This window comes from Zootoca vivipara, chromosome 8 (genome assembly GCF_965207765.1).
Source record: "Zootoca vivipara chromosome 8, rZooViv2.hap1.1, whole genome shotgun sequence".
Taxonomy (NCBI): Eukaryota; Metazoa; Chordata; class Lepidosauria; order Squamata; family Lacertidae; genus Zootoca; species Zootoca vivipara.
In genome coordinates, this window is record NC_142591.1 from 77,121,937 (window position 1) to 77,148,929 (window position 26,993).

General features: G+C 40.9%; 1 protein-coding gene across 12 annotated transcripts in view; it reads right to left on the minus strand.

Moving 5' to 3' along the window:
* Window positions 1-26,993, minus strand: part of CYRIB (CYFIP related Rac1 interactor B) — a 70,109-nt gene that overhangs the window by 8,346 nt on the left and 34,770 nt on the right. For 10 of the 12 annotated variants that reach the window (XM_035125243.3, XM_088675896.1, XM_035125241.3 and 7 more), the window contains 3 exons: window positions 14,162-14,238; window positions 11,615-11,650; window positions 1,502-1,584 (listed from right to left, as the gene is read on the minus strand). In XM_035125243.3, coding sequence (XP_034981134.1) covers window positions 1,502-1,574 — 73 coding nt within the window. In that variant the 5' untranslated portion in view covers window positions 1,575-1,584; window positions 11,615-11,650; window positions 14,162-14,238. Of the gene's footprint in view, window positions 1-1,501; window positions 1,585-11,614; window positions 11,651-14,161; window positions 14,239-23,904; window positions 24,026-24,297; window positions 24,320-26,993 lie in introns of those variants that run through there. The other 2 variants (XM_035125245.3, XM_088675897.1) reach the window with 2 other exon arrangements.

Genomic DNA, 26,993 nt, shown 5'->3' on the forward strand with positions numbered 1-26,993 from the left:
GTGTGGCATTTGTGTACACTGCGTGGGCTTGAGTCCTGGGAGTTGGGCTTTCATCAGTGCTCCAGATGAAAAAGAGAAGGTGCCTAGCTGGATAAAAGCTGCACACAGACCTTTGGTCAGATGTTATGAGTGGCATTTAGGAGTAGAATACAAAATTAGATACTAATACTGTTCAAATCCACGTTGGTACAGCATCTGTTCTATTAAAAATTCCTTGGGTGGTATTCAGCTAAGTTTTACTCAGAGAAGACCCTTGGTAAAGCTAATTTAAATTTCAGTGACTCTCCTCTTGAGTAAAACATAGTTGAATACCAATTCTTATTTAAGATCTGGAATTCGCATGCCATTCTAGAAAATTTCTCTATTTAACAGCAAAATTATACTTGCTACCGCAAGTATAATCACTAGGTCTAGCTCAGAGTCCTGTCGGATACCATTTTAAAACAGTTCCATCATTGAATACACGTCATAGCTGCCAAGTCTCTCATATTCCCCGGGAAACCCCCGTTTTTCCAGCTGTTCCCAGCAGAAAAAACGGATTTTTTTTTTCCCCCAGTTTATTCTGGCGCGGTGGCCATTTTGGAACTGGGCACAGCAGCATAAAAAGTCACTTCTGAGTATGCTCCGCCCAGTTCCAACATGGCGGCAGCGCTACTTCCGGTCTGCTACTTCCGGTCCGGTCCCTTATTTCTCAGGCAGGAACTTGGCAGGTATGATACACGTGGTATTAGGATACCTCCTTTAAGGAAATGCAATTCTAAACAGATCTTAATGACCATTTAAAATAAGCAATGCTGAAGTTACATGCAACTCAGTGTGAGCTAGAAACTCACAGAATGCAATCAGACATTTGCCGCTTGGTTTAATTTCCAAGGATATTCACAGGCCTTTTGCCTGAACACATGGACCCTTCAAACACCGCCTTATGAATTATCACAGTTTCCAATTTCATCTGAACAGGGAAGTAGCTTGGGGGTAAGTCAGGGTCTTAAACAAAGTTTAAACTGTGGTTTAAGACCTTGGCATGTTCTGAAGCTGCTAGCCATAGTTTTCCCACTCAGATGAAAGGGGAAACTGTGGTTAATTACAGAATTGCTGGCTCCCCCAGGTGTGCCATGAAGGAGCTACATCTGAGACAAAAGGCTTGTGCATCCCTTGGCTTATTAAGATGAGACATGAACTTCTGAACTGGGTGTTAAGATGCAAAAGGCATAAGGTAACAGGCAGATTCTTTTACAACTTAATCAAAGGAGGCCCAGAAGCACAGCAGCATGTGATTTTCACAGCAGTAAATATAAATTGATGTTAAAACATTGTAAATAATAAAAACAACTACTTAAACCCCCTTCATTCACATGCTACCTCTGCAGTTGCTCCCAAAGTTGATGCTGTGTTTACAACATGCACACAAATAAAAGAACATGCAAAATGTACATGGTAGACTCTCTTTGGACTACTTAGGACACAAGATAAAAGATACATATTTTTAAAATGTTCTCACTTTCAAAGTCAAGGAAGAAATTTGGTCCCTGCTCAAGGTCTGTGCACGTCAAAACTTTAAGAAGGTTCCCCATGCTAAGGTACCTGTTGAGACAATGAGAAAAGACAAATAATGTTTCTATTAAAAAAGAATAGGAGATTAACAGTGGGGAAATGCATTAACTTTCCAGGTACTCCTGTATTTTCAGTTCCTGGTATGATCCAAGCAATGGAGTACTGTTTCCAACTTCCCAACACATCCAACAGCTGAAAAGTAGGTTATCCAATAGCAGATAGAAAAACATCCATCAGAAAGCAAGAGAAAATCTCACGCCATGTAGCTCCCCAATTGTACTCATAGAAGTCAGATGCCCATAATACACTGTTCATAAATTAGAATTTCAAAATATCCAATTCTGTAGTAGATGGCCGTATTTCGCAGGCACCCTCTTCTCATACTGTTTCACTTCAGAATAACTATGGATGATAGCCATGTTTGACAGCCTTTTCTGCTTCATTTTAATGGATTCAAAACCCCCAGTCCGAAATGGGAGTGAGGCACCTGCACCCCTTCAGACGTTGCTGGACTCCAGTCAGCCGACATGGCCAATGCTCAGCGATTGTGGGAGTTGTAGTTCAGAGACACCTGGACGCTGCAGGTTCCCCATTCCTAGTCTATAAGAACATTTCAGATACCCAGCAATACCTAAAAAGCATTTTCCATTTCTCTTCTATAGTCAGCCTTCTCTTCTCTTGGTATATGCAGCTACCTGTTCTACCTCCCTAGATCCTTCCCCCCCCCCAAAAAAAAAATTGTGCTAGGTAGGGAAAGGTGGGTCATGCCTATTGTTTATTTGATTGTTTGCACTTTTATTATAGCCAATTAAATGTTTCTTGAGGGTGGTGGTCGGTACTCCTAATGTAGCTGAGTGGTTTGAAAGGCAGAGGCAGAATGCAAACCTAAAGGCATATTTAGATTGCACCTCTTCACAATGCAAGCCGAGCTCCACGTGACCAAACTCTTCTTTTGACAAAGGATTCTTTCCATGTAGGAAACTAAACACTGGGGGTTTATTCATATTTCCTGAGAAATATGGGATAAAACGTAGTTTTCTGCTGTATCTAGTCTTTGCTTCAAAAATTGCTCCGCTTCAACCACGCAACGGACAGCGTCCATTTTTGTGCAAGCATGTTATTACGTTTTGAAAAGGGCTGCAGGTCCATTAAGATGGATGGCACCGCAGAAATGCCTCGTTTTAGATCTAAGAATATCAAGTGCTGACAGTTTAACAAGATGTCAAGTCTGTGCTCCAAGGTATCACGTTGAAAAGAAAGATATTCTCAGAAAGCCAGCATAGTGTGGCTTGAACGGTGCATGAAATCGTCTGTTCAAAAAGCCATTACTGGTGTGTGAAGGATAAAGTACTTGGCCCTCAATAAAACTGGCAAGGCTGTAAGCTTGGGTGTTTTTACAGCAGAAGTTTGTATTTCGGAAGGCCCTGCAATACAAAGACTGCCATACCATACCGAGATAGATTTATTCCCCAAATACACCACAGCATCACCATTTTCCCCCACTCCACCAATTCAACAGAGTCCACACCTGAATTGTCTGGGAGGGGGGAGGGGTTATTGGTTTGTTCTCTTTTTCATTTTGCTTTTAGGATGCATTTTGTGCTTTTATCCTGTATTTTTATGCTGTGAAGCGCCCTGAGATCTTCAGATGAAGGGTGGCATACAAATTTAATAAATAAAATAATCTGGCTATGACAATTTAATTCATTTTCTTATCCAGCTATAAGAATTTCTTTTTCTAAGCCCGCTTCCCATGAGTTCTCCTTGGAAGCAAAATTAAAGTTCAGTCTACCTAAGAATACTGCTTTATTTGGAGTGGGGGGAGGGAAAGCAGCGAAGAGCCTCACTAACATAATATACCAGTCACTTCATCTCCTGCCAGCAAATGCTCTTGAATAACATCCAATGGGGTCAGCTTCCTTGCAGAATGAATTTCCAGATTTGGGGAGGTGGGACAGGCATGGCAAAAGCAGGAGAGGAAGGGGGTGTGTTATTGTGTCGGGTGGCTTCTTAAGAGTTTATAAAGCTATTCAATGTACCTGTCATATTTAATTTGAAAAACCAGCAATTCTTGCTTTGTGACTTGAGATTCTATTGTTTTATGATAGTTTCTGTCATTGCTGCTAGTACTACATACCGCCCCAGATGATGGTGTGCAATGGCAGTAACACTGTCTTGGAATCTAGCAGGTCCCAGGTCGGCTCAGCCAGGAGAGCTAGGAGAAGGGGGCTTGGATTGCTCTGCTTATCAAGTCAATTTGTTCTGGCCATAAGACACACATACACACAAAGTAAGCAACCGCGGGAACCAAACAGTGCACTGGTACAAATAATTGCAATGAACTGTAACATCATTTTTTGATGCCACTTGAGAAATCAATTAGAATGAACAGAGACATCTTTTCATATCTCATCAAGCTGAACAGTCCTTTGCTGATGTTCAGCAAGAGGGGGAAATACGTGAATGCCACATATGAAAGAATAGTTCCTAAGGATTATAAATATTCCTGTTTGTAAAAAATCAGAAAAGGCTTGCATATTATTCCCCGCCCTTAAGCTCAAAACACATGTATCTACTTAACTTTAATCCTTAGCTTTTGTCTATTTCTTTGGGCTCACTTTCAATCTCTGATGCTATTCTATATAGGAACTGCAGCCCTAACGCCTGCAGCCGTGTGAAGCCACACCACTAGTCAGAGCAGATTATTACACCGAGGATTCCTTCCAGGGCCTAAAAATAATGCATCAAATTTAAATGCTTTTTGCCAGCTTCGGTTTCTAATGGTTGTGTACTAAAGACTCCTGACTGCCCTTGCTTAGCGTCTCCTAATCCCTCCCAGCGGTTTCTATGGTATCAGCAAACAGCTCTCTCAGGCCCTGTGGAACCAGGTTGTGGGAATCACAGAGAAACGCTGCTTCCAACTTGACCTACTTTCGCAGAATAAGACATACGGGATGCCACATTGGATTACAATGACTCTGCCCATTACAGCCTTATGGGGTTGTCTGATGCAGAGTGCCGTGTCAAATTCAGACAGGCGGAAAGCCGAGGCATATTTTCAAAACAACACTGGCACGCATGGCCTTCATTCTGAAAACATCCCAGGCACATTTCAGCTTGGGCTCCGTGGAGATAAAACGAAAGAGAATTAGGGGTTGTAATAGAAATTCCCAAGAACCAGAGATGACTCCCCTCAGGGGTAAGAATAGGTTAATAACTATTTTGTTCCCAACTGGTGAACAAGACTCGTGGCTCAGTGAGTGGTAACCTCGCTCCCTCATTTTCAACATTTATGGAGGAACAAGCAGAGATACTGAATTCCTCATTGCCAAGAACTGGCAAGTTGGGGGGGGTGGGGAGACTGTTGTGCTTTTCCGCTTGGAAAAAACAATGCGGAAGATCAAAGTCAATAAAAGAAGATCCCGATAAATCAGACCGAAAAATATAGCATGATTTTAGAGCTAATTCTTTAACCACAGAAGGAGGCATGACTTCTACAATGTGCCTTTTTCTTATTAATTGTCAAAGGCACAGAGTTTCAAGAGACTTAGCTAAAGAGTGAAATCCAATGCTATGAAAGCAGATTCCCCCTTTCTCTGCTCCCACTGCAGCCCCCCAGTATTTGTTTGAGGGTACCCCAACCTCCAGTGCAGAGTTTGGAGGCTTGTGGGGGGTTGCAAGGCGGGGAGAGGGAGGTGAACTCCCACTGGGCCAGCAGATGTCTGTTTGGAGATAATCCTGTTAAAATTTGTACAGAATAAGCTGGAATCACACAGAAATTTCCCCCTCCCTGCAAAAAAGCAACTAAGGCCCTGATCCCGTTCTCATCATGAGAGAGTTATAGACCCAACCATTTTCACCTAATGCTGTGTTTTAATAAACGTAGCTTGAGGTTGTTCATTAAACTGATGTGCTTTGGTTGCAAGGAGCTTTTAGTTATTTTTAGTCATTTGTCATGTTTTTTTACTGCCACCTATATTAGCTGTTTTGAGTATTTTTTAAAAGAGGCATAAAATTGTTCGGCCGTAGGTAACACACCACTCTTGTGGTTTCCTCTTCCCCTGTCGGTAGAGCATGAGACTCTTAATCTCAGGGTTATGGGTTTGAGTACCAACGGACAAAAGATTCCTGCATTGCAGGGGGCTGGACTAGATGACCATTGTAACCCTTCCAATGCTATAATTCTATATTACCATAGCTGAAGGAGCGTCTCCACCTCCATCGTTCTGCCCGGACACTGAGGTTCAGCACCGAGGGCTTTCTGGCGGTTCCCTCATTGCAAGAGGCCAAGTTGCAGGGAACTAGACAGAGGGCCTTCTTGGTAGTGGCGCCCCCCTGTGGAATGCTCTCCCATCAGATGTCAAAGAGAAAAACAACTACCAAACTTTTAGAAGACATCTGAAGGCAGCCCTGTTTAGGGAGGCTTTTAATGTTTAATAGATCACTGTGTTTTATTTTTCTGTTGGAAGCCGCCCAGAGTGGCTGGGGAGTAAATAATACTCGGGGTATAAATAATAAATAAATTATTATTATTATTATTATTATTATTATTATTATTAAGCTGTCAACTTTCGGATTTGAAAATAAGGGATCAGCAGCCTCACCCGTCCCGGGGACAGTCTACGGTATATCTAACAATCCAGGATAGCAGTGGGAAACGGTGCTGGAATAAGGGAATTTCCAGCAAAAAAAGGGAAGGTTGACAACTGTGGCTTGGAATAAGGGAGTTTCCCGCAAAAAAGGGAGGGTTGGCAGCTATGGATATTACAATCTGTGAAAATGGAATAAGGCTCTGTTCTAACAATACACAAACTACAGAGTTCTGTAGCTTTCAAGCTGCACAGCCCTGTCAAGTTAGAATGGTGATATATAACTTCAAACAGGACAATTATCACTCAGTTTTTTCAGTTCTAAAGAATTAACTGATTAGTATTTACTACTACTGTACTGGAAACAACATGGCAGCGACTGCGTGCAAACTTAATTTGTGCAAATCTGCTTGACTTGCATAATGTATTCCTTAAAATATGCAGATTTTTAGCACAAAATTCCAAGGCGCTGGCTGCATGACATTGTAAAGTCCAGGAACATTAGACAAGCAAGTCAATCTGAATACTGAAATAAGAAGGACTAATTGCAGGGCATCTGGGGGAAACAGGATTTGATAACATCCTCTCTTAGCATGCCACAATTCTGAGCTGCAGGCTAAGAAGAGATTCTTAACACAGATAAGATTAGTCAGGTAAAATGGCCCTTAGCAACAGGCGACATCCTAAACTGAGCTGCCAACTGGTTCTCTTTATATACCCAAGCATGCTACTTATGAAAGCAATGCACAGAAACTAGCCTTGCGAAGTGAGCTACTGGTGCTCATCCTTTTCCAGCAAGAGATCTTCAAAAAAAAAAAAAAATCATTTGGAGAGGCTGAAGCTGAACCTAATTCCACAGAGAGAAAATAACAAAGAGAATATAAAAACTCACAATTACTTCTAAACACACTAAAACATCATCTCCAGGCCAAACTAGATGTGATAGGGCAAGCCATGTGGATTTTTATACAATGCTTGCTCCGCGCCTATACAAAAGGGGGAGGGTGCACTCTTTATACAAAAAGGAGGGCACAAGGGAGGGGAGGGAAATCAACTTTTAAGTCATTTTTCGCCTGCTCAACACAGTATGGGAAATGGGCTGAAGAAAATGAGCTTTAAAAGCAGCAGAGTGTAATAAGATATGGCAATGGAGGTTTGTTCTCTCACCCAATGCTTCTTTTCAGATAAAGAAAGCAGATTGAAACACACACATAGACACAATTTAATTTTTTTAAAATACAGAGATGTTGTATGGCTACCATAGGCTCCTTCAGGAGGAAGACCAAGATAAACATACATTAATAATAATAAGCAAATAAGGAAGATAAATTACTATAGCCCTGTCACATCTGGATTGCTCCTTATTTTATTATACTGGTAAGTACTGTAGATGCATTAATAATAATAATAATAAATTATTATTTATGCCCCGCCCATCTGGCTGGGTTTCCCCAGCCACTTTGGGCGGCTTCCAACAGAATATTAAAATACAATAATCTATTAAACATTAAAAGCTTCCCTAAACAGGGCTGCCTTCAGATGTCCTCTAAAAGTCTGGTAGTTGTTTTTCTCTTCGACATCTGGTGGGAGGGTGTTCCACAGGGCGGGTGCCACTACCAAGAAGGCCCTCTGCCTAGTTCCCTGTAACTTGGCTTCTCACAGCGAGGGAACCGCCAGAAGGCCCTTGGCGATGGACCCCAGCGTCTGGGCAGAACGATGGGGGTGGAGATGCTCCTTCACCTGAAAATGTTAGGAATCAGGGGCCATGTTGTCAGTGGTGACTAGACTTTGGATTTCCTTTTCACTACCATGTTGTAAGTCAAATCCAAAGAATGCACCACACTTATTTTATTTTAATGCCACCTTTCCTCCAAAGGTTCCCAAGCCTGTATACATGGTTCTCCTCCTGCACATTCAAGTGCCTTCCATCAGTTTTGGATGGTGGCCCAGGTACGCCCCTATCTGGACAGGGACAGCCTAACTACTGGTGTCTATGCTCTGGTAACCTCAAGGTTAGATTACTGCAATACGTTATACGTAGGGCTGCCTCTGAAGACAGTTCGGAAACTTCAGCTAGTGCAGAATTCAGTGCTCACTGGAGCAAGACGGTTTAAGCATATTATACCAATCCTGATCCGACTGCACTGGCTACCAATTAGTTTCTGGGCCCAATTCAAAGTGCTGGTTTTGACCTATAAAGCCTTAAATAGCTCAGGACCACCTCTCTCCTTATGAACCTTCCCAGACCCTGAGATCATCTTCTGAGGCCCTTCTTCATTTGCTTCCTCCTCGAGAGGTCCAGAGGGTTGCAACATGAGAAAGGGCCTTTTCTGCAGTGGCTTCCCGTCTGTGGAATGCTCTCCCCAGGGAAGTTCACCTGGCACCTTCATTATACACCTTTAGGCACCAGGCAAAAATGTTCCTTTTTAACCAGGCCTTTGGTTGATTTGACTAACATCCCATGCCCTTTGAAAATGTGGGTTTGGGGGGGGGCAATATTGGGTTTTTATTTTGATTATATATTTTGTGGTTTTATATTTTGATTTTGTTTCGAACTGCCCTGAAACCTCCAGGTATGTTGTTGTTGTTGTTTAGTCGTTTAGTCGTGTCCGACTCTTCGTGACCCCATGGACCATAGCAGGCCAGGCACTCCTGTCTTGCACTGCCTCCCGTAGTTTGGTCAAACTCATGTTGGTAGCTTCGAGAACACTGTCCAACCATCTCGTCCTCTGTCGTCCCCTTCTCCTAGTGCCCTCAAACTTTCCCAACATCAGGGTCTTTTCCAGGGTGTCTTCTCTTCTCATGAGGTGGCCAAAGTATTGGAGCCTCAGCTTCACGATCTGTCCTTCCAGTGAGCACTCAGGGCTGATTTCCTTCAGTAGGGATAGGTTTGATCTTCTTGCAGTCAATGGGACTCTCAAGAGTCTCCTCCAGCACCATAATTCAATACCTCCAGGTATAGGGCGGTATATAAATTCAATAAATAATTGTAGTAATAATAATAATCTTCACAGTCACCCTTTGAAAGCATCATCACCCAGTGAGCGTCATCGCTGAGTGGAGACTTAAAATAGTGTCTCTTTGGTCCCAGTCAGATACTACAATCATTATGCCATGCTGGTTCTAGAACTGCATTGCTTTTCTCTCCTCGTGCTACAAATTTTGGGTCACATTAGTTAATAACATCCGATTCTAGTCTACTGCTGTTTTGCCTCTGCAACAGCTTAGATCTGGAGAGGTCTACTCCTGCCATAACATACAACTCTATCAGGCACAATTCCACCTTGCTGGGACCAACCCACTGTTTGCCTCCTCCCTTCCCAGAAGCTTCTCCAGCAATGACCATTATGTAACGGCAGGAAAGACTGGACACCTGAAGATAACCTGTTTTCCTTTCCCTTTCCTATCCATAGAGTTGAGTTTAGCGATCTCCATATATCTATTATATATAGATATATCTATTAATGCATATTGATAAAAGAGATCTTTTCACAGAATCATAGAGTTGGAAGGGGCCATGAGGATAATCTAATCCAACCCTCTGCTTTGGCAATGCAAAATCTTATACATTCACTTTTATTCAGGAGACTGAGTAACAAGTCACCAGATTCTCTTTTTTAAAGTCAACGTAACCAGAGATGACATAAGAAACAGATTTTAGGGGATACTGGAATTTACTTCCACACACATCCAAGACTTGAAAGAATGCTACTGCCGTAATTATACATTTATTGTGAGCATGAAAAAATATTTTATGAATCCGTCATGTTTGTCATTCCTACCCCATCATTTAGGATTCTCTTTTCTACTGCTGACATCTAGTGGCCAATTTTAAGTATGCCAGCACATGTTGCCCAAAGTAATACAGTATGTACATAATTTAAGAGGTCAGAGCTGCAGATAGAATAATACTTCTTAATGGTTCTCTCTGAAAAGCTGTCAAAACTGAATGCATTTTAGAAACTCTACTCTTCACAGTGAGGAGAAATTGATCTCAACATGTTGTGCAATATTTATAATAATGAAAGCAACTGGGGGAAAAACTCAAGGGAAAACCAAGCACGGGAAAAGGCTTGTGGGCATACGGATGGATCTAAGCCAGAGCTTTCCAAATTGTGTGTTGTGACATGTTAGTGTGTCAGCTGCAGTATGTAGGTGTGTCCCACGAACACTCCCTGCACTCCTTCCGGGGCTGGAAAGGGGTTAGTTTAACCTCCGGTTTGCAAGTACAGTGGTACCTCTGGTTATAAACTTAATTCATTCCGGAGATCCGTTCTTAACCTGAAACCATTCTTAACCTGAGGTACCACTTTAGCTAATGGGGCCTCTGCTGGCGCTGCGCCACCACACAATTTCTGTTCTCATCCTGAGGTAAAGTTCTTAACCCGAGGTACTACTTCTGGGTTAGCAGAGTCTGTAACCCAAGGTGTTTGTAACCTGAGGTACCACTGTAAAACTGAATTACTCTGTCTCAAAATGATACATGTCCTAAAAGTGTGTCACCAACATGAAAAGTATGGAAAGCTTTGACCTAAGCTGTATTTAAATAGATACTAAATATTACTATACTCCTAACCCATTTTTCTTGGGTCTCCCCAGGGTCTCCAATCCAGGTAACTAATTACACCCCACAGTCACTTAGCTTCAGCAATAATTGCAGCATAGGGACATTTATTGGACCCAGTATTTAGACTGCTTGTCTTATCAAGTATGTGACTGATGAACAGAATAATCTTAAACACGGCTACTCAAGAGTAAGGCCTATTACATTGGGATGGTCACTTGTGTTATTCAAAAGCATGTCACAGAAAAAAGAAGAAAAGGACATGAAATAAATGAAAGAGCATTTTCTTATTTAGTATTCTTATCTACTTGTCTACTATTTCAACAAAAAAAACCTTTCTTTCACTAGGGACATCCTATAAAGTTCTCTCATACCAGTTTATGGGTACTACCAAAACCAAGATTGTTTCTTAGGTGATAAACTTCATTAGAAAACTGTAACATAAAGCAGACACTTACACACACAGATGACTGCAGCTCACGTGAAACTCGGATCAATATTTAGGATGACAATATTTTTGTGCAGACCAAGTATTTGTGTGCCCTTTAAGATGATACTTTTGAAGTACTAAAACGTGAACACCTGTGCCAATACTCCTGAAAAGGAGCAGGCCAGTGCTTATATCCTGCCTTCCTGTCCAAAGGATATCTAACGTGTGTTAGCATTATGCATAGCAGTGACTTGTGAACAACATACACAGTGATTTAGTTCCCTTAGACCAGTCTTGGGACCTGGTGCCCTCCATTTTTGGATGACAACTGCCCCCAGCCCCCAGTTAGCACGGTTAATGGTCACAGATGTTGTAGCCCAACAACATTCGAAGGGCACCCTGACGGAGAAGGCTGCCTTAGCCAAAACCTAGGCGTGAGACACACACACACAAAGAGAGAGAGAATGAAATTCTCACCTTTAGCCAGTGCTTCTCTCTGTTTTTGTTCCCAATCTAAAAACATAAAAGAACATGTGAAACCATCTCCAGTAAAATTTCACACAACAGTTCATGTATTTTCTCTCTCTCTCTGGTCAATGGTATAAAAAGGCACTGAGAGGTCGAAGAAGCACTACTACTACTACTACTACAATATTGAATTGTGCATTAAAGATCCTTGTTGTTGTTGTTTAGTCGTTTAGTCGTGTCCGACTCTTCGTGACCCCATGGACCATAGCATGCCAGGTACTCCTGTCTTCCATTGCCTCCCACAGTTTGGTCAAACTCATGTTTGTAGCTTCAAGAAATCCTTAAGATCCTTAAGAGCTCTTAAAGAAAGCAAGTAGTGTATTTAAGCCCTTGCTTAAATACCAGCCTATTTTCACGAGCATCCACTTCTCTTTATTTTAAAAAGATTAAGGAAAAAAATAGTTTGAAAGTATCAATATAACCTGTTCCTAAGTTGTTCCACTTTAATCAAACACTTCATGTCCGTATTCCCAGAGACTAAATGCTCCCGAGTAAAGAGCAGAGAACAATCTTAATGCCCCTGAACACTTTTTGAGTATCTCTCTTACACACCAAATAAGCATTAACACATGTGTGGCCTGGTAGTCAAATTCAGACCCCAGGGGATCAAAGTCCCAGATCCCAAGGAGGTGAGGCTTTGTGCATATGAGGTGCTTGATCGCACAGAAACGACCTATAGGCGATGGGCTCATTGACCCTGTCGCTTCCAAAATGAACTGCAACAGAGGCTCCAACGGAGTTCTCTCCTTATTATGCACTTCAGCTGCTCGCTCCTGGGTAGAATCCAAAACACATATGCAACAAGTGGAGCAGCTGCAATGCATATGGCAAGAATTTTGCTAATGCCCCAGTTGTTATTCAGATAGTGGTGTGTGTGTGTGTGTGTGTGTGTGTGTGTGTGTGTGTGAGAGAGAGAGAGAGAGAGAGAGAGAGAGAGAGAGAGAGAGAGAGAGAGAGAGAGAGAGAGAGAGTTAACAGGAGCCGCCAAACAGCACCTTGTGTGAGTCAGCAGGTGGAGCCAATGTTACCAAACCTTCAAAGTCCTCTCAATTTGAATTAGAGGCCCTATTACAAGTAATTTGTTGACTAAGGGACTGACGTATCTCTGATGCGCCATCTCAGCTTGTGGGGTTTTAACATAAAAATCAGTATTACAAGGTAACAAATTTCTTGTCACAAGTAACTGAACATGCAAGAAAAAGAAGACAACCTCGCAGTTCGCCACTGTTCAGTGATGTGGGTCCAATCAGAAACCCATCATTAGTCAGAAAAGCACCAACCAATTTGGACATGTCAACTGCAGACAATTGCCATCAATAGGATTTCTTGAGAACAGCCACTGTGAATGCTAAATCACAGAAGATGACCACGTTCTACTACATTTCGATGTTTTCTCATTTCATCTGTGAAAAGAATGGCAGGGGGCACTTTGCTGTGCCAGCAAACCAAAAGACTGCTCTGGTTTCCTTGGACAGCTACTGCTTTGCTTTCTGGGCAAAGACTGCTAATCCTGCACAAGCTGGGAGCTGGTCTGCTTACCTGAGCAGCTGAAACTTGAGAGTAAAAAACCCAACCTCCCAAATCACCAGGAAATATGTTTTGGAAATCGTAACGTTTGGAGGAATGAGTGTGCCCATTCTTTATCATACTTGACAAACAGGTCTACAAAAATGCCCAAACATACCTATGTTGGCAATCTGTGGCATTACCAATAGCCCGAAAGAAAAAAACAAAGTGTATTCTTCCATTTTACAAGAGCTTCTTTGCTCTGCTGCTCGAAGGGAGCAGCCACAGGCAATCAGGCAGTTTGGCTATTTTACAAAATGCTCGTTGGACAGTTTCACGTGATTCCAGAGGGTGGTCTGAAAGCTCACCAGTAGGTAATCTATTTCACAGAAACCAGTTTGTCATTACATCTGAACAGAGCAAACCATGGTTTGTATCTGCTGTCAAAACAGGATTGATAAATTAATAGTCCTTCCTCTTACCAAGGAACCCGGGAGATAAAGTGTTGTATCCAACATTAGTCATTCTGCTAGCACAATACTTCTATTCATGCTACAGAACATCCCCCTTCTCCCCTTCAACATATCCTAAAAATCTAGTCCCCCCAGAGCAGATTTTGGGAGCATGCAGGGAGACAAGAGGAAAGTCCTGTTGCATGTGCAGAAGTCCACACATACAGCTTCTGATACAACTCTAAAAATTTGTGGAAGGCAGAATCTACATTATCACCAACCTAAATTTCCCAAAATTCTTTGTAAGAATCCCTGCTTCTTAAATTGACATGAAGGCAGATATACCTTTAAATTCTAGACGTAAGATATATCGTGCTTTTTCCCCTTTTAGGAAACTGTAATCCAGCCCTCACATAGAAGGAATAGCTGCCAAGTAGGTAGCAAGCTTATGTGTAGCTTTGAACAGTAAAAAATCAAAGTCTATCACAAAGAGTGGGGAAAAGATATTTATAGGCAAGAACATCTAACAAATGCTTACCAGGTGACAATATTGTCTTGAAACTTCTGTAGACTCTCACTCCTTAAAAGGCAGGCGTAGCAGCTTATCTGTGAAACCTGAAAAGATGAAAGAATAGAACATATGAAAAACTAGACAACCCAGCCTAAGACATACTGGTATTTGTCACTCAGAGAAGTAAGTATAACCAATTCCAGGTGACCAAATCTAATAAAATATTGAAATATATGGGTGACATAAAGCATTGTCAGCCTTGAACAACAGATTTCCCCTTCCCAAAATCTGTTTTGCAGTGTTAGGGAACCCTCCACAGCAGATGGGAGCAAAGGGGAGTTGATAGGAGAAGTTTATTGTGATGTTGGATATTCCAAATTTAAATAGACACACAAACACAGTGTACAATTCCCACAACCAGTGGGGATTAAGCACACCATGGGCTGAAGTATCTTTTAGTTTACCTGTTTTATGATCAGGGGGAAAATGAGTACCATATATACTCGAGTATAAGCCTACTTTTTCAGCACCAAAAATGTGCTGAAAAAGCCGCCCTTGGCTTATATTTGAGTGAGGCAGGCAGCGGCTGAGAAAGGCACAGGACCGGGGGTTCGGAGAAGCACTGTGCTGCGACTCTCTGAACCCCCGTCCTATGCCTGCTCTGTGCGAGGTGGAGGGGATGAGAAGCGCCGAGGAAGGGATCCTTCCTCACCGCTTCTCCCCACCCACCCCCACCCCGCCGCCGACAGCTGGGAAAGGCATAGGATGGTATTTATTTTTATTTTTGAAATTTACCAGTAGCTGCTGCATTTCCCACCCTCGGCTTATACTTGAGTCAATAAGTTTTCCCAGTTGTTGTTTTTTGAGGTAAAATTGGGTGCCTCGGCTTATACTGTATTCAAGTCGGCATATACTCGAGTATATATGGCAATTAAAATATGTACCCTCTACTGTACCCATAATAGGGCCATCCATATTAGATCACAGTTTCTCTACTCTGGCTTTTAAAAAGTAAGGTCAGGGAGTTCCTTAACATATTATAAAAAGCATGGCCATCAGTTTATTTATTCAAAAAGCAGTGTGCAAGTGAGAGAGAAAAGGGCACCAAACATCAAAGGGCAACAGAATAGCAGGAGAAATTAACTACCTACTATTTGATTCATGAGGACTACCCACTTGTCCCAAGATTACTTAACATGCTTACAACACAAGGATGGCCAAACAGTACAGATACATGAGCCAGGCATGACCTAGAAAAGCATTTAATTCAGCCTCTGGAGGCTGAGCAAATCTGGAGTTGTAGTCAAAGTCTGAATATAGTTTAATTTGTATAGGACCAGAGGTGGGGGATCAAGCTGTAAGATATAAAATATTAAATTGTGGAAACTCCTCTTTCAATTTTGTAAGTAGTGCCCAAGCACCCAAGCACCATCCTTTGCAGTTCCTACAAAAAGATGGCACCAATCTTATAAGAAAGCCTGGAAGTCAGGTTGCATGATTTCTATGTTAGTCTATTGCAGCAAAGCAACAAATGGTGATAACCAACTAAGTCACAGAGCAGGCCCATTCATTTCAATGGGTCAAGTCAATTGATTCCAATACCTCTTACATACTCCCAGTATCACTAATATTGTATATCAGTATATACCGGTATATACAGTGGTACCTCTACTTACGAATAACTCTACTTATGAATGTTTCTACTTATGAATGGAGCTCTGTCCGCCATCTTGGATGTGGTTTAGATAGGATTTTTTCTACTTACGAATTTTTAGATAGGGTTGCTTCGACTTACAAATTTTTTCTCCCAATGCATTCCTAGGGGATTCGACTTACAATTTTTTTTTACTTACGAATGTGCGTTCGGAACACATTAAATTCTTAAGTAGAGGTACCACTGTACATTGTGTATCACTGTATATCAGTAAACAGTATTGGGGCACCTTAAAAACTATAGTCCACAAAAGCTTCTGCCATAATCAGTAAATTTTTATGCTACTTTAGTAATGCTTGGCTTGAAAGAAACAAACAGGTACCAGTCAAACCAAAATCAACACAGGTAGAAGTACATTGGCATGAGCAGCAGCCCTGTAATTACATCAGCCAGTTATTAACAGAGATTTCTGTGGTTACCCCAAGGGAAAACAGCAACTACATCATCTGGAACTTAATTACCCTTTTCGCCAATTGAACTAAAGTTTGAACCCATCTGCTAAAGATTCAGCAGCAGACTTTGATAACAGCTGCCTCTGGTCAGAGGTGGGTCTGATCTCTGCACTGCTTCTAGTACAATTCAATCCTATATTGCAATTCAACAACCAAAGCCCCCACTCCCCCATCACAATTGGAAAACTCCGTTTCCATAGGGTTTGTTTTTTATATAAAAAAAATCAAGTATCCCAAGAACAATAAAGCCAACTAAAACAGTATCCACAGTACGTTAAAATAGTCATAAAGCAAATTCTAGATCATAAGCAGTTCAGAAAAAGTCTTGTTTAGCTGCCCAAAAGGCCATGATTGGGGTACAAAACCACACCACTTGAAGTTATTCTGCAGTCCCAGAGTCACAATCGAGAAATCCCTGTTCCTCATTAAAGATGAATAATGCAAAATAAAGGGGTGGGGGTGGGGGGACACCAGAGCCTTCATACAGACATTCAAGCTAGCACTACTTTAAATGTCTGAAATGAACAAGGAAGCAAACTGTATTCCCCCCCTCTACCCACTACCCCAGGAAACCACAGAATAACTGCTTAGTGACTCCATCAAGCATGTTGACATTTCAGATCTGACGTCTACTGACATTCTGTTCTCCTGCATGAAGAGCTTTGTATAAACTGACAATTTGCATTGTCTTGCACCGAGGGAACATGATCCTTCTACAGAAGGATATCACATTACCAATTTTCTGTATTTCTCTGTAATCAACCTGGGAATACTTGAAAAGCAGATTTCTTTTAGAGGCATGGGCACTGGGCACAACAGATGCCAAGGCCCTTCCCATCCCAAATCATTATGTCTTGAAGGAGAGAGGGAGAAGGTTGGTTTGTCCCAGTACATTATTATAATTATTATTATTTATTAAATTTCTATACCGCCATTCAGCTGAGGTCATCACAGGGCAGTTTACAATATGAAAACACAAAAATGCATAACATAGTAACAAATAACAACAACAACCCCCCACACCATTAAATAGACCATTGATTTATTTTAACTAGCCAAAGGCCTGAGATAAGAGGAATCTTTTTGCCTGGCACCCAAAGATATGTAACAAAAGTGACAGGCTAGCCTTCCTGGGGAGAGCATTCCACAAATGTAGAACCGCCGCAGTAGGGTGGGCAATGTCTGGTTTTCAACATGGAGATATATCACCAGGTAAATATCGTGATACACCAATATATCACAATGTATGGAATGAGGATGGAACTACAGTGGTACCTCGGTTTATGAACACAATTGGTTCCGGAAGTCTGTTCATAAACTGAAGCGTTCATAAACTGAAGCGAACTTTCCCATTGAAAGTAATGGAAAGTGGATTAATCCGTTCCAGACGGTCCACGGAGTAACCGTTCATAAACTGAAGCGAACTTTTCCATTGAAAGTAATGGAAAGTGGATTAATCCGTTCCAGACGGGTCCGCGAAGTACTTAAACTGAAGCGTTCATAAACTGAAGCATGGGTGTAATTGGTTCCGGAAGTCTGTTCATAAACTGAAGCGTTCATAAACTGAAGCGAACTTTCCCATTAAAAGTAATGGAAAACGAATTAATCCGTTCCAGATGGGTCCGCGGCGTTCATAAACCGAAAATTCATAAACCGAGGTGTTCATAAACCGAGGTTCCACTGTATGTAGAGGAGAGCGGGACAATGTCCTGGCAACTGCTACTACTTAGGGATCTAAAAATGATGAAGTTTTAATTATCTTTAACATATTGCTACAACTGTTATTTTAACGTACAGTGGTGCCTCGCTTAACGAATGCCCTTCTTAACGAAATTTCCACTTAACGAAAGGTTTTTTCTAGTGGAGGTTGCCTCGCTAGACGAATTCGTTTTATGAAAAATTTGTCTAGCGAATCGCGGTTTCCCATAGGAATGCATTGAAATTCAATTAATGTGTTCCTATGGGCAAAAAAAAATTCAAAAAAAATTCAATGCATTCCTATGGGATTCGCTAGACGAATTTTTCGTTATAAGAAAAGACCCGTGGAACGAATTAAATTCGTCTAGTGAGGCACCACTGTACAGATCATTTTTAATTAGCACATTTTCTCTAAAATTAAAAGCTGTGGATATCAAAGGTAAGGTGAAAGAATGTTTTCTAAAAAATTAATTATGGTACATTACTAAAAAGAAAAAAGCCAATTCTGTGTCACACTTTTAGATATTCAAATATAATTCACTATCGGGTCTTAGTTGACTACATGTATACATTCCACACCACCAGTTCTTTTGAGTGTTTGTCAATTTTCTTTTATAGACCAGGCCAAACTAGAAAGAATGGATAAAAATTTACAGAACAAAAATTATTAGACAATTTTTTAAAGAATATGCCCGGAAAATTTGCATTTCAGCATTCTCTAGCAATAGAAACACTCTTTTGAAGAACATTGCCAGCCATGCTGAAAACACTTCCACACGGCACACCTGTTCCTGGGATAGCTAAAAACCTCTTTGCAAGCCCCTTCAACATTGGGAAGGATGCCTCCTGTGCCTTTCACCACATCAGAAGGAATTAATCAAAATGCACTCTTGGCACAGCCATATAGTCTTTTAGCTCTCCTCCTGCTTTCAGTATAGACAATGGTGCTAATCCATCATCTGCCGGGCCCTCTTCTTCCTCTAAATCATTTTTTTTTTGCCAACCCTTTTTCTTTTAATGGAATTGGCCAGGTATTTGGCTCTGTAGAAACAGTACACAAACACAAACACACAGAGGAGAGAAGTGAGAAGGGAGACATAGAAATGAGGGACACACACACACACACACACACACACACACATATATATATATATATATATATATATATATATATATATATATATATATATATATATATATATATATATATATATGAGGTTTTTTTAAAAAAAACCTCAAAAGTAAATAACTTTTGTTTATTGTTCCCTGGGACATGGGGCAGCCCCAGTGAGGGCAACAGCCATTCAAAAGACAGGGCTGGGCAGCAACATGGGGCTTTTGGTAGGCAAGGTGGAAAGTGCTTTCTGGTCTTGAGGGGACCCCAGTGGGGTTTGGGTCTCAGGAGGAGCTGGGGTGTCAGGAGGCACCCATGGGAGGGCCCTGCCAGCAGACACAGCCCAAAGAGAAGGGAAGGGGGAAAGGTGCTCCCAGCAAGAAATTCAGACTAGCATCTTTCTCAGCCACCAACCAGCCTGGTGCTTGCATTTAAAACAAGGAGCTTGTGGGTGTCTATATTACTTAGGAAAGTTCCCAGATAGGCTGCTTTCTTCAGCATCTGCTCTTGTGGTTCACTGACCCCTGCAAGAAGCAGGGGAGAGCTGAGAGGCGGCAGGAATCGCAAGAGAAGCAGGGACCGGCTTCACATTTTCCCCCACATGATGATTTTTAACATAGTGCGCACGAACATCATGATTCGCAATACATCATATTGATACACCACCCAGCCCTACACTGCAGAAAAGGCCGGTCTCGTATTGTCACCCTCTGGACCTCTCATGAAATGATGGTCGCAGGGTCCGTTCATATGGGGAACGGAGGTCCTGAGATATTAGTTTCATGCCTTAGCTTCAAAACATTACAACACTGTCTGGGCAATGGCTATTTCCCAGCAGGCTCCTCCCACAACACACTACTAACATCATGATGTGCTATGTAGATGGCTCCTGGTGCCAAAAATAGAAGTAGCTGCAAAAATAGGAAGAGAAAAACCCTCACATTAACCAGTTTTCTCACCAAACTTGAAAGAAATGTGTTGCAGTTTCAAAGATTGCTTGGTGCAACATCTGCTTTCTGAAAGTTGCTTTTGTTGCCAGCAGTCTGGAAACTCCATACAAGATGGGATGTCCTAGACCTAGGATGTATGCTAGCATGTATGCTAGCAATGAATGTATTTTAAATCAAAGAACAATCAACACCACAAAAACTCACTGGCTCATAAATCATTTTTCTTCAGCACCCCATTACGGAGACGAGATTTTTCCCTAACTAGTAAATTCACCTCACCGTTTTGCAGATCTGCAAAATGGTCTATAGTCACACTTGATGTCATTCTATTACTGAAGTTAAGCAAGATTGGTCTTGTATGTTACCTGGATGGAAGACGAACCAGGAACCATATGTAGGTAACTCTTGAGTTCCTTGGAAGAAGATTGACGCAAATGACCAGGAGCCCACAAATATTGACTGACCTCTGTAGTCAATCATTATTTGTAACTGGTCACAAGTCTGGCCCCTTCCAAATTCTCCAGCACACATGAAGGACTTTGGGGAGGGGAGAGGTCAGCTTCCCATTCAGCAGGCACTCTAATAATGCCTTCAAAGAATTGAGCACAAGAAGTCAATTAATTCACACCAAATTTTGAAGGCAGTTAGAATCAGAGACAGAGTGTGTGTGTGTCTTGCTGTCATAAAAAACACACAGAAAAGCTTGGATGCCAAATGAAAAGGGGACACGCACACACACACACACAGCTATCACTCCATCACAAGAACACAAAAGAAGATCAGCTGGATTAGGCCAAAGGCCCATCTAGTTCAGCATCCTGTTTTCACAGTGGCTAATGTGATGCCTATGGGAAGCAGGATCTAAATGCAACAGTGCTCTCCCCTCTTGCGATTCCCAGCAGCTGGTATTCAAAAGTTTTCTTCTTCTTTGTATACATGAGATCAGGAAGGGTGAGGTGTCCCTCTCCCACTTAGTACAAAATGGAAGATTGCTCCCATAGAATTGTGCCTGGCAAATTAGGCACGGGGAGGCATCTTGACATAATGGAATCAAGTCGATGGCTGCCAGAAGAAGTTAATGATCATCAACAGCAGCCACATTTGCGGAAATCCATACTACTGTAAGAAATAACTCACTTTCAGAAGGATGCAAAGATAAAACTTTTTTTGTACACAGATGAGTACTTTAAAGGAACCTAAAAAAAATTAGAGGAAGTAACAAGGAAAGTAAATGAAACCACTGCAGTACATTATGTGCAAGACTTGCTGTATTGCTTAACTGCAAACCAGTTCAATTGCTCTTTGGCACACCTGCAAAATGTAAGCGCTCTTTCCTAAAGTCTGAATACCAAGTCAGCATCAGAACTTTATAGGAGCACTAAAAATGCTTTCCAAGTAGAAATTGGTGTTGGACGACTCAAGCAAGAAATATCAAGACAGGAAAATGAGAGGCCTCTCAATCAAAGCAAACCCTGTCATATTTAGAAAACCACAGATGCTGCCCTGGGAAAGTTGATGAAGGATGTGTTAAGACCCACAGCTTCGTGCATGATCAACTACAGAAGAAAAGAATCACACAAGGAAATGGTATGGGCACATTGTTTGCACAACCCTTATTTTCCACCTCACATCCAATTATCTTTCAATTTTCAAAGTTAAAATATACTAGCCATCACACACAAAAATATACATTTTACGTAATAATGCTTGAGTCTCCCTGACTGGCTGACCCACAGAGGTATCAAAATTGTTAGGACACCCTTCCTAAAGGACAAAAAAACTGAGATTCGTAGTACATGTAATCCAGGACATACCGTTTCCTAAAAATGAAACGTGTTTTCTTCTAGCAAACTGCTGCCTGCCTTATAATAGCTACCAACTCTCCTCAAAAAGCAAGCCTGGCCACACATGCGGTGGAATGCAAGGGTGTGGAGTTTTCCCTTTATACAGTCATTGATGAGAGATGGAAATTTTGGAGGCAGGCAGGAAGAATACACAGAGTAAATGCAGCCTTATATTCTGCCACCACATTCCTGAATGCCACTGCAAATACTCTACCTCCTCCCTAGCTTGTTCCAATTTTAGACTAACACTCTCAATGAATGACAGTGCATCCCGCCCCCAATACCTTCTCCTATAAGCTTTGTTTGATCGGGTTTCCATTTTGCTGTGAAGTAACAATGGTGTACTAAGATTCCTTTCCCACTTTTGAATATAACAGTCAATATTTCAACAATTCTATATTTCTACCAATTAATAGCACATTGATTAAAAAGTAATGGAAACCCACTTTATATTTTTATTGCCACTGACTGGTTGTGCCTGAAACTACAAACCCCTGGTACTTGTCACCCAGTGTGTCTGGTATGCAGTTTTCTCCAAATCCAGGCTCACGGTTTATTATCGCCAAACCTTGGTTACGGCTTGTGGTTTGCTTGGAGATTCTTGGTTTGGATGACATGACAAGCCACACAAACCAGATGCTGGCAAATCCTAGGTTAAGACAAGGAAACAGATAGCCCAACAGAATATGACAAGCTTCAACAGTCAATATAGTCTATGTCAGGCTTGGAAGACAAGGTTTGGTGCACCTAATGAACCAGCCCCATATCTCAGAACAGCAATATTTAAATTTCCATGCATGCATTCATATGTGCACAAAAATCATTGCGGTTTCCTCTTCTGACTAGAATGCCTTGTGCTGCATCAAATAACCTTCTGGCAGGTCTCTAACTTTCAGAAGCTGCTTTTTGAGAGACACAAAGGCTGTGGTAGGAAGTGGCACAGTGTGCCGCTATTTGGATCCCAGATGCTTCATGTGTTTGGTTTAAGCTACCTACTACTGATGGAAAAGCAGGCAAGAGATTTATTCGTCTTACTAAACTATTGCTTTGTAGCTTTAATTCCAGGGACCATCACTAGGTAAAAAGCCAGTTATGGAGAAAGGCAAGCAATAGTCTGTGGTGCACTCAGGTAAATAATAACAGCAATGAACTAATTTAAGATGAAATCACAGTATGAAAAATAATAATCTAATCCATCATGATACTGGACTAATAATGATCATGGGACAGGCCCTCGTGATTTCATTCTATCCAAGACCCACAAGAGAATATCATAAATATGGTGAGCAATGGAAAATTATATAGAAATACTGTACCAGTATGAATCACAAACTGAGGTGGATCTTGAAATGTTAAGAACACACTATCCTTTCTTTCTCTCATACACATACATTGCCTCCAGTCAACTGTGAAAAGCTAAGCATAGCAAAACCATGTTATTCTACGTAGTAGACAACTAGTCGGCATGGAAAAAGATACTACTCTTCAGCTTCAGCTTAAGCATATCCCAGCATTTTTAAGAATGCACTCTCCATACAAATAATCTCACAGTTCATTAAACAACAGCAACTGCAGCTTGTACTTTGTTTGACCGCATCTCTCGATAATAGGTTCTTTGGTGACAAGTCCACATGCTTAGGAACCAAAACATGCAAACAACACAAAACAAAGGACTCAAAGAGCAGTGAAAAGTGAAGCCCAAAGCTAATTTGCTTAGGCTTACAGGTAAACATTAACATTCCAAAATTCCCCATTTCATTTATATATTGAAAGGCATTTATAAACAACTTAATGTTTTTAAAAACCTCTAAGCAGCATATAATATAAAAAACAATCAGGATCATTAAAACAAATACAACCTAAAACCAGCAGCACAGTAATATAAAAGTGTGGGAAAGCATATAAAAGCAAATAAAAATTCAGAAAACTCAAGCAAATAAAGCAAAGGCCCAACCACAAGGGTCAAGGGACACCCTGAGGAAAAAGACACATCTTTACAATGACTCTTGGGGTCCCTTCCAAAGCGATTGATGGTTGCCGCTTCATGTAAATTTTGAGACGAAAGCACACAGGCGCATGTTTCTAAACTCCATGTTGCACAGAGGATTAAAAGTAGGATGCTACAAATGCAAACAGATAAAGTACAAAGAGGAAATAAAACTCCACTTAACTAGTTCACAACCGTTACAATGTACAAATCAAGATTCCAAGATCTCCCAAGCTCTGCCTCGTGTGTTGTATTGAGGCTAACCTTTCTAGAAAAAGAACATCCTGAAAGTGTAATCAGTTACAAGCTAGGCCAATCACACAACTGAAAGAAGCAAGTTGGCTGCAGGAGCAGCTCGTAAGGTATTTTCAATATGGCTTGCAGCGCTGGGAAAGGTTACCTACCGCTGCACTAAACAACCATCTTGAACACTGCTGGCAAGTGAAAGATTTTGGTTCTTTTTTTTTTATTATTTTTTTTTTTTCAGTTTAAAAACAACTTTATTTCTTCTTTTAAAAGTCATACAAGTGATAACTCATAAAATGGCAGTAATTACATAAAGTGGTCAAAATCAAAAAGCAAAAAGATAAGATGGTGACAGACAAATCAAAAGCACAAAGCATACAAAATACAAGATACAAAATGCAAAAAAGAAAACACAAAGGAGAGAGAAGAAGAAAAAAAAAGAGAGAGAGAGAAAAAAAAAAGAAGGTACAATTTCAAAGTACCATAAAAAGAAAAAAGAAAAAAAAAGAAAAAAAAGAGAGGGGAAATATCCCACAATAAAAAGAAACTTCCAGATAATGAGATCGGTTTCCTTTCACCATTCCTAAATCATTGTGTTTCTTCCTTGAAATGATTCTCTTTAATAATTATGTGTTTCTCAAATATATTATACACATATTTTTATTCATTTCATTTCCATCTTCCCTACTTTAAATGTTTATCTAGCAGCTTGTTGTTTCTATTCTAGGCATATCACCCATTTTGAGCTTAATCCCTCTTTGTGAAAATACTCTACTGCATAACTCCATTCCGTTTTTAATTTTTGTTTAGAAGTTTTCCTAATTATTGCCGTTATTCTGGCTAAATTCATATATTCTACCAATTTTAGATGCCAATCTTCAAGTGATGGGACTTTATCTCCTTTCCAGTTTTTGGCTAGTACTATTCTTGCCGCTGCACATGCGTATAGGAGGAGACTTCTCCTATCTTTGGGGGTGTTCTCAGGTAGCAAGCTTAGGAGGAAGGTCTCGGGGTTTTTTTCAAACGTCCACTTCAACATTTTTTTTAATTTCTCGTAAACGTTATTCCAAAATATACTCACTTTGCTACAATTCCACCAGCAGTGAAGATAATCTCCTGCTTCTGCTTTACACTTCCAGCACCTATCAGATTCCTTTTTATATATCTTGGCTAATTTGGCCGGTGTCAAGTGCCACCTAAATACCATTTTCCATATATTTTCTTTTATCCCCATACAAGCCGTGAAATTAATATCCTCCCCCCACAATTTGTCCCACTGAGAGCTATAGATCGTTCTTCCAACATCCTGCGCCCATCTTATCATTACGTGTTTAGTCATCTCATCTTTCATATCCCATTCAAGTAAATGTTTGTAAATTTTTGCTAAAGACTTTGTGGGGTTGTCTAATAGTAATTCCTGTAATTTTGATCTATTTTCAACAAATCCAACCGCTTTGTGTTTATTGAAGATGCTTAACACCTGGCAATAATGTAGCCAGCTCAGACAGTATTGTTCTATTTGATGGTAGGGTTTTAATACATATTGGTCATTAACCTTATCTACTAATTCCTTGTATGTTACCCACTTTCCTCCTTTAGGATCTTTACTCATTGAAACCATCTCCAAGGGGGAGGTCCACCAGGGGATTTTGGGTTCTAAAAGTTCCCTATATTCATTCCAGACATTAAATAGAGATCTTTTAAAGACATGGTCTGAGAAGGAATTATAGTCTCCTGTTTTTTCTTTTAGCAGATACGAGTGCCAACCCCGTGTATTTCTGAAGCCTTCCAAATTTAATAGGTCTTGATCTTCTAGTAAAAACCACTCTCTCATCCAGCATAGGCACGCTGCTGCGTAATAGATCTTCAGGTTAGGGACCCCCCATCCTCCCCTCTCTTTGGCATCTGTCAGTAATCTATATTGGACCCTAGCTTTTTTCTTTTCCCAAATGAATCTGCTAATATCTTTTTGCCACATGTCAAATGTTTCTTTTTTAATTCTAATTGGTATCATTTGAAATAAAAATAAAATTTTGGGTAGAATCATCATTTTAGTCGCCGCTATTCTCCCTGAAAAAGTCATATTTAGCCCTCCCCATTTATCCAAATCCTCTCTAATCGTTTTCCATGTTTTAACATAATTATCTTCAAATAGGTTAACATTATTTGGTGTTACTACTATTCCCAGATATTTTATTTTATTCGTTATTTCCCACTCAATAATACTCTTCAGTTTGTCCAATTCATCTTTCCTTAAATTTTTTGTCATTATTTTAGTTTTCCAAGATTTTGGTTCTTTAAGCAACAAGCTATGTTCAGAAGCAACTGCACACCGCAATAGGCTTGTCACAAGTTCTGCCTGCATTCAGTTAATGTTTCCTTCCTTCTACTGGGTTGAGTCACATCCTCCAGTTTGTTTCCCTTTTTTTAGAAGAAACTAGGCTATGTTAAGAGGCAAGGGCTGCAATTCTGCATACATTTATATGGGAGATGGCAGCTTCCTCGCTGCTTCATGTATGTTACCGCAACTATCATTGCACTATTCCAAAAGACACTCATATTATTATCATCCCTGTAATAGAGAAATCTTGATTTCATGACTGAAATTTGAACTGCACCTTCAACAGCTCATGCTCTTTATCAGTGTCCTATAATGGCTTTCCAGACTGCCATTAACTATTGTTGCCCCAGGCCTGCTAAAACAACTCCCAGGAGAGAAAAAGCCCGTTCCTGATTCAGTGGTTTCAACTGAATGTTGCCCTGACCACTGGCCATGCTTTCTGGGACTGAGGGGAGTTGCAGTCCAAAACATCAGAAGGGCACTAGGTTGGGAAAGGCTGGCATAGGAGAAGCT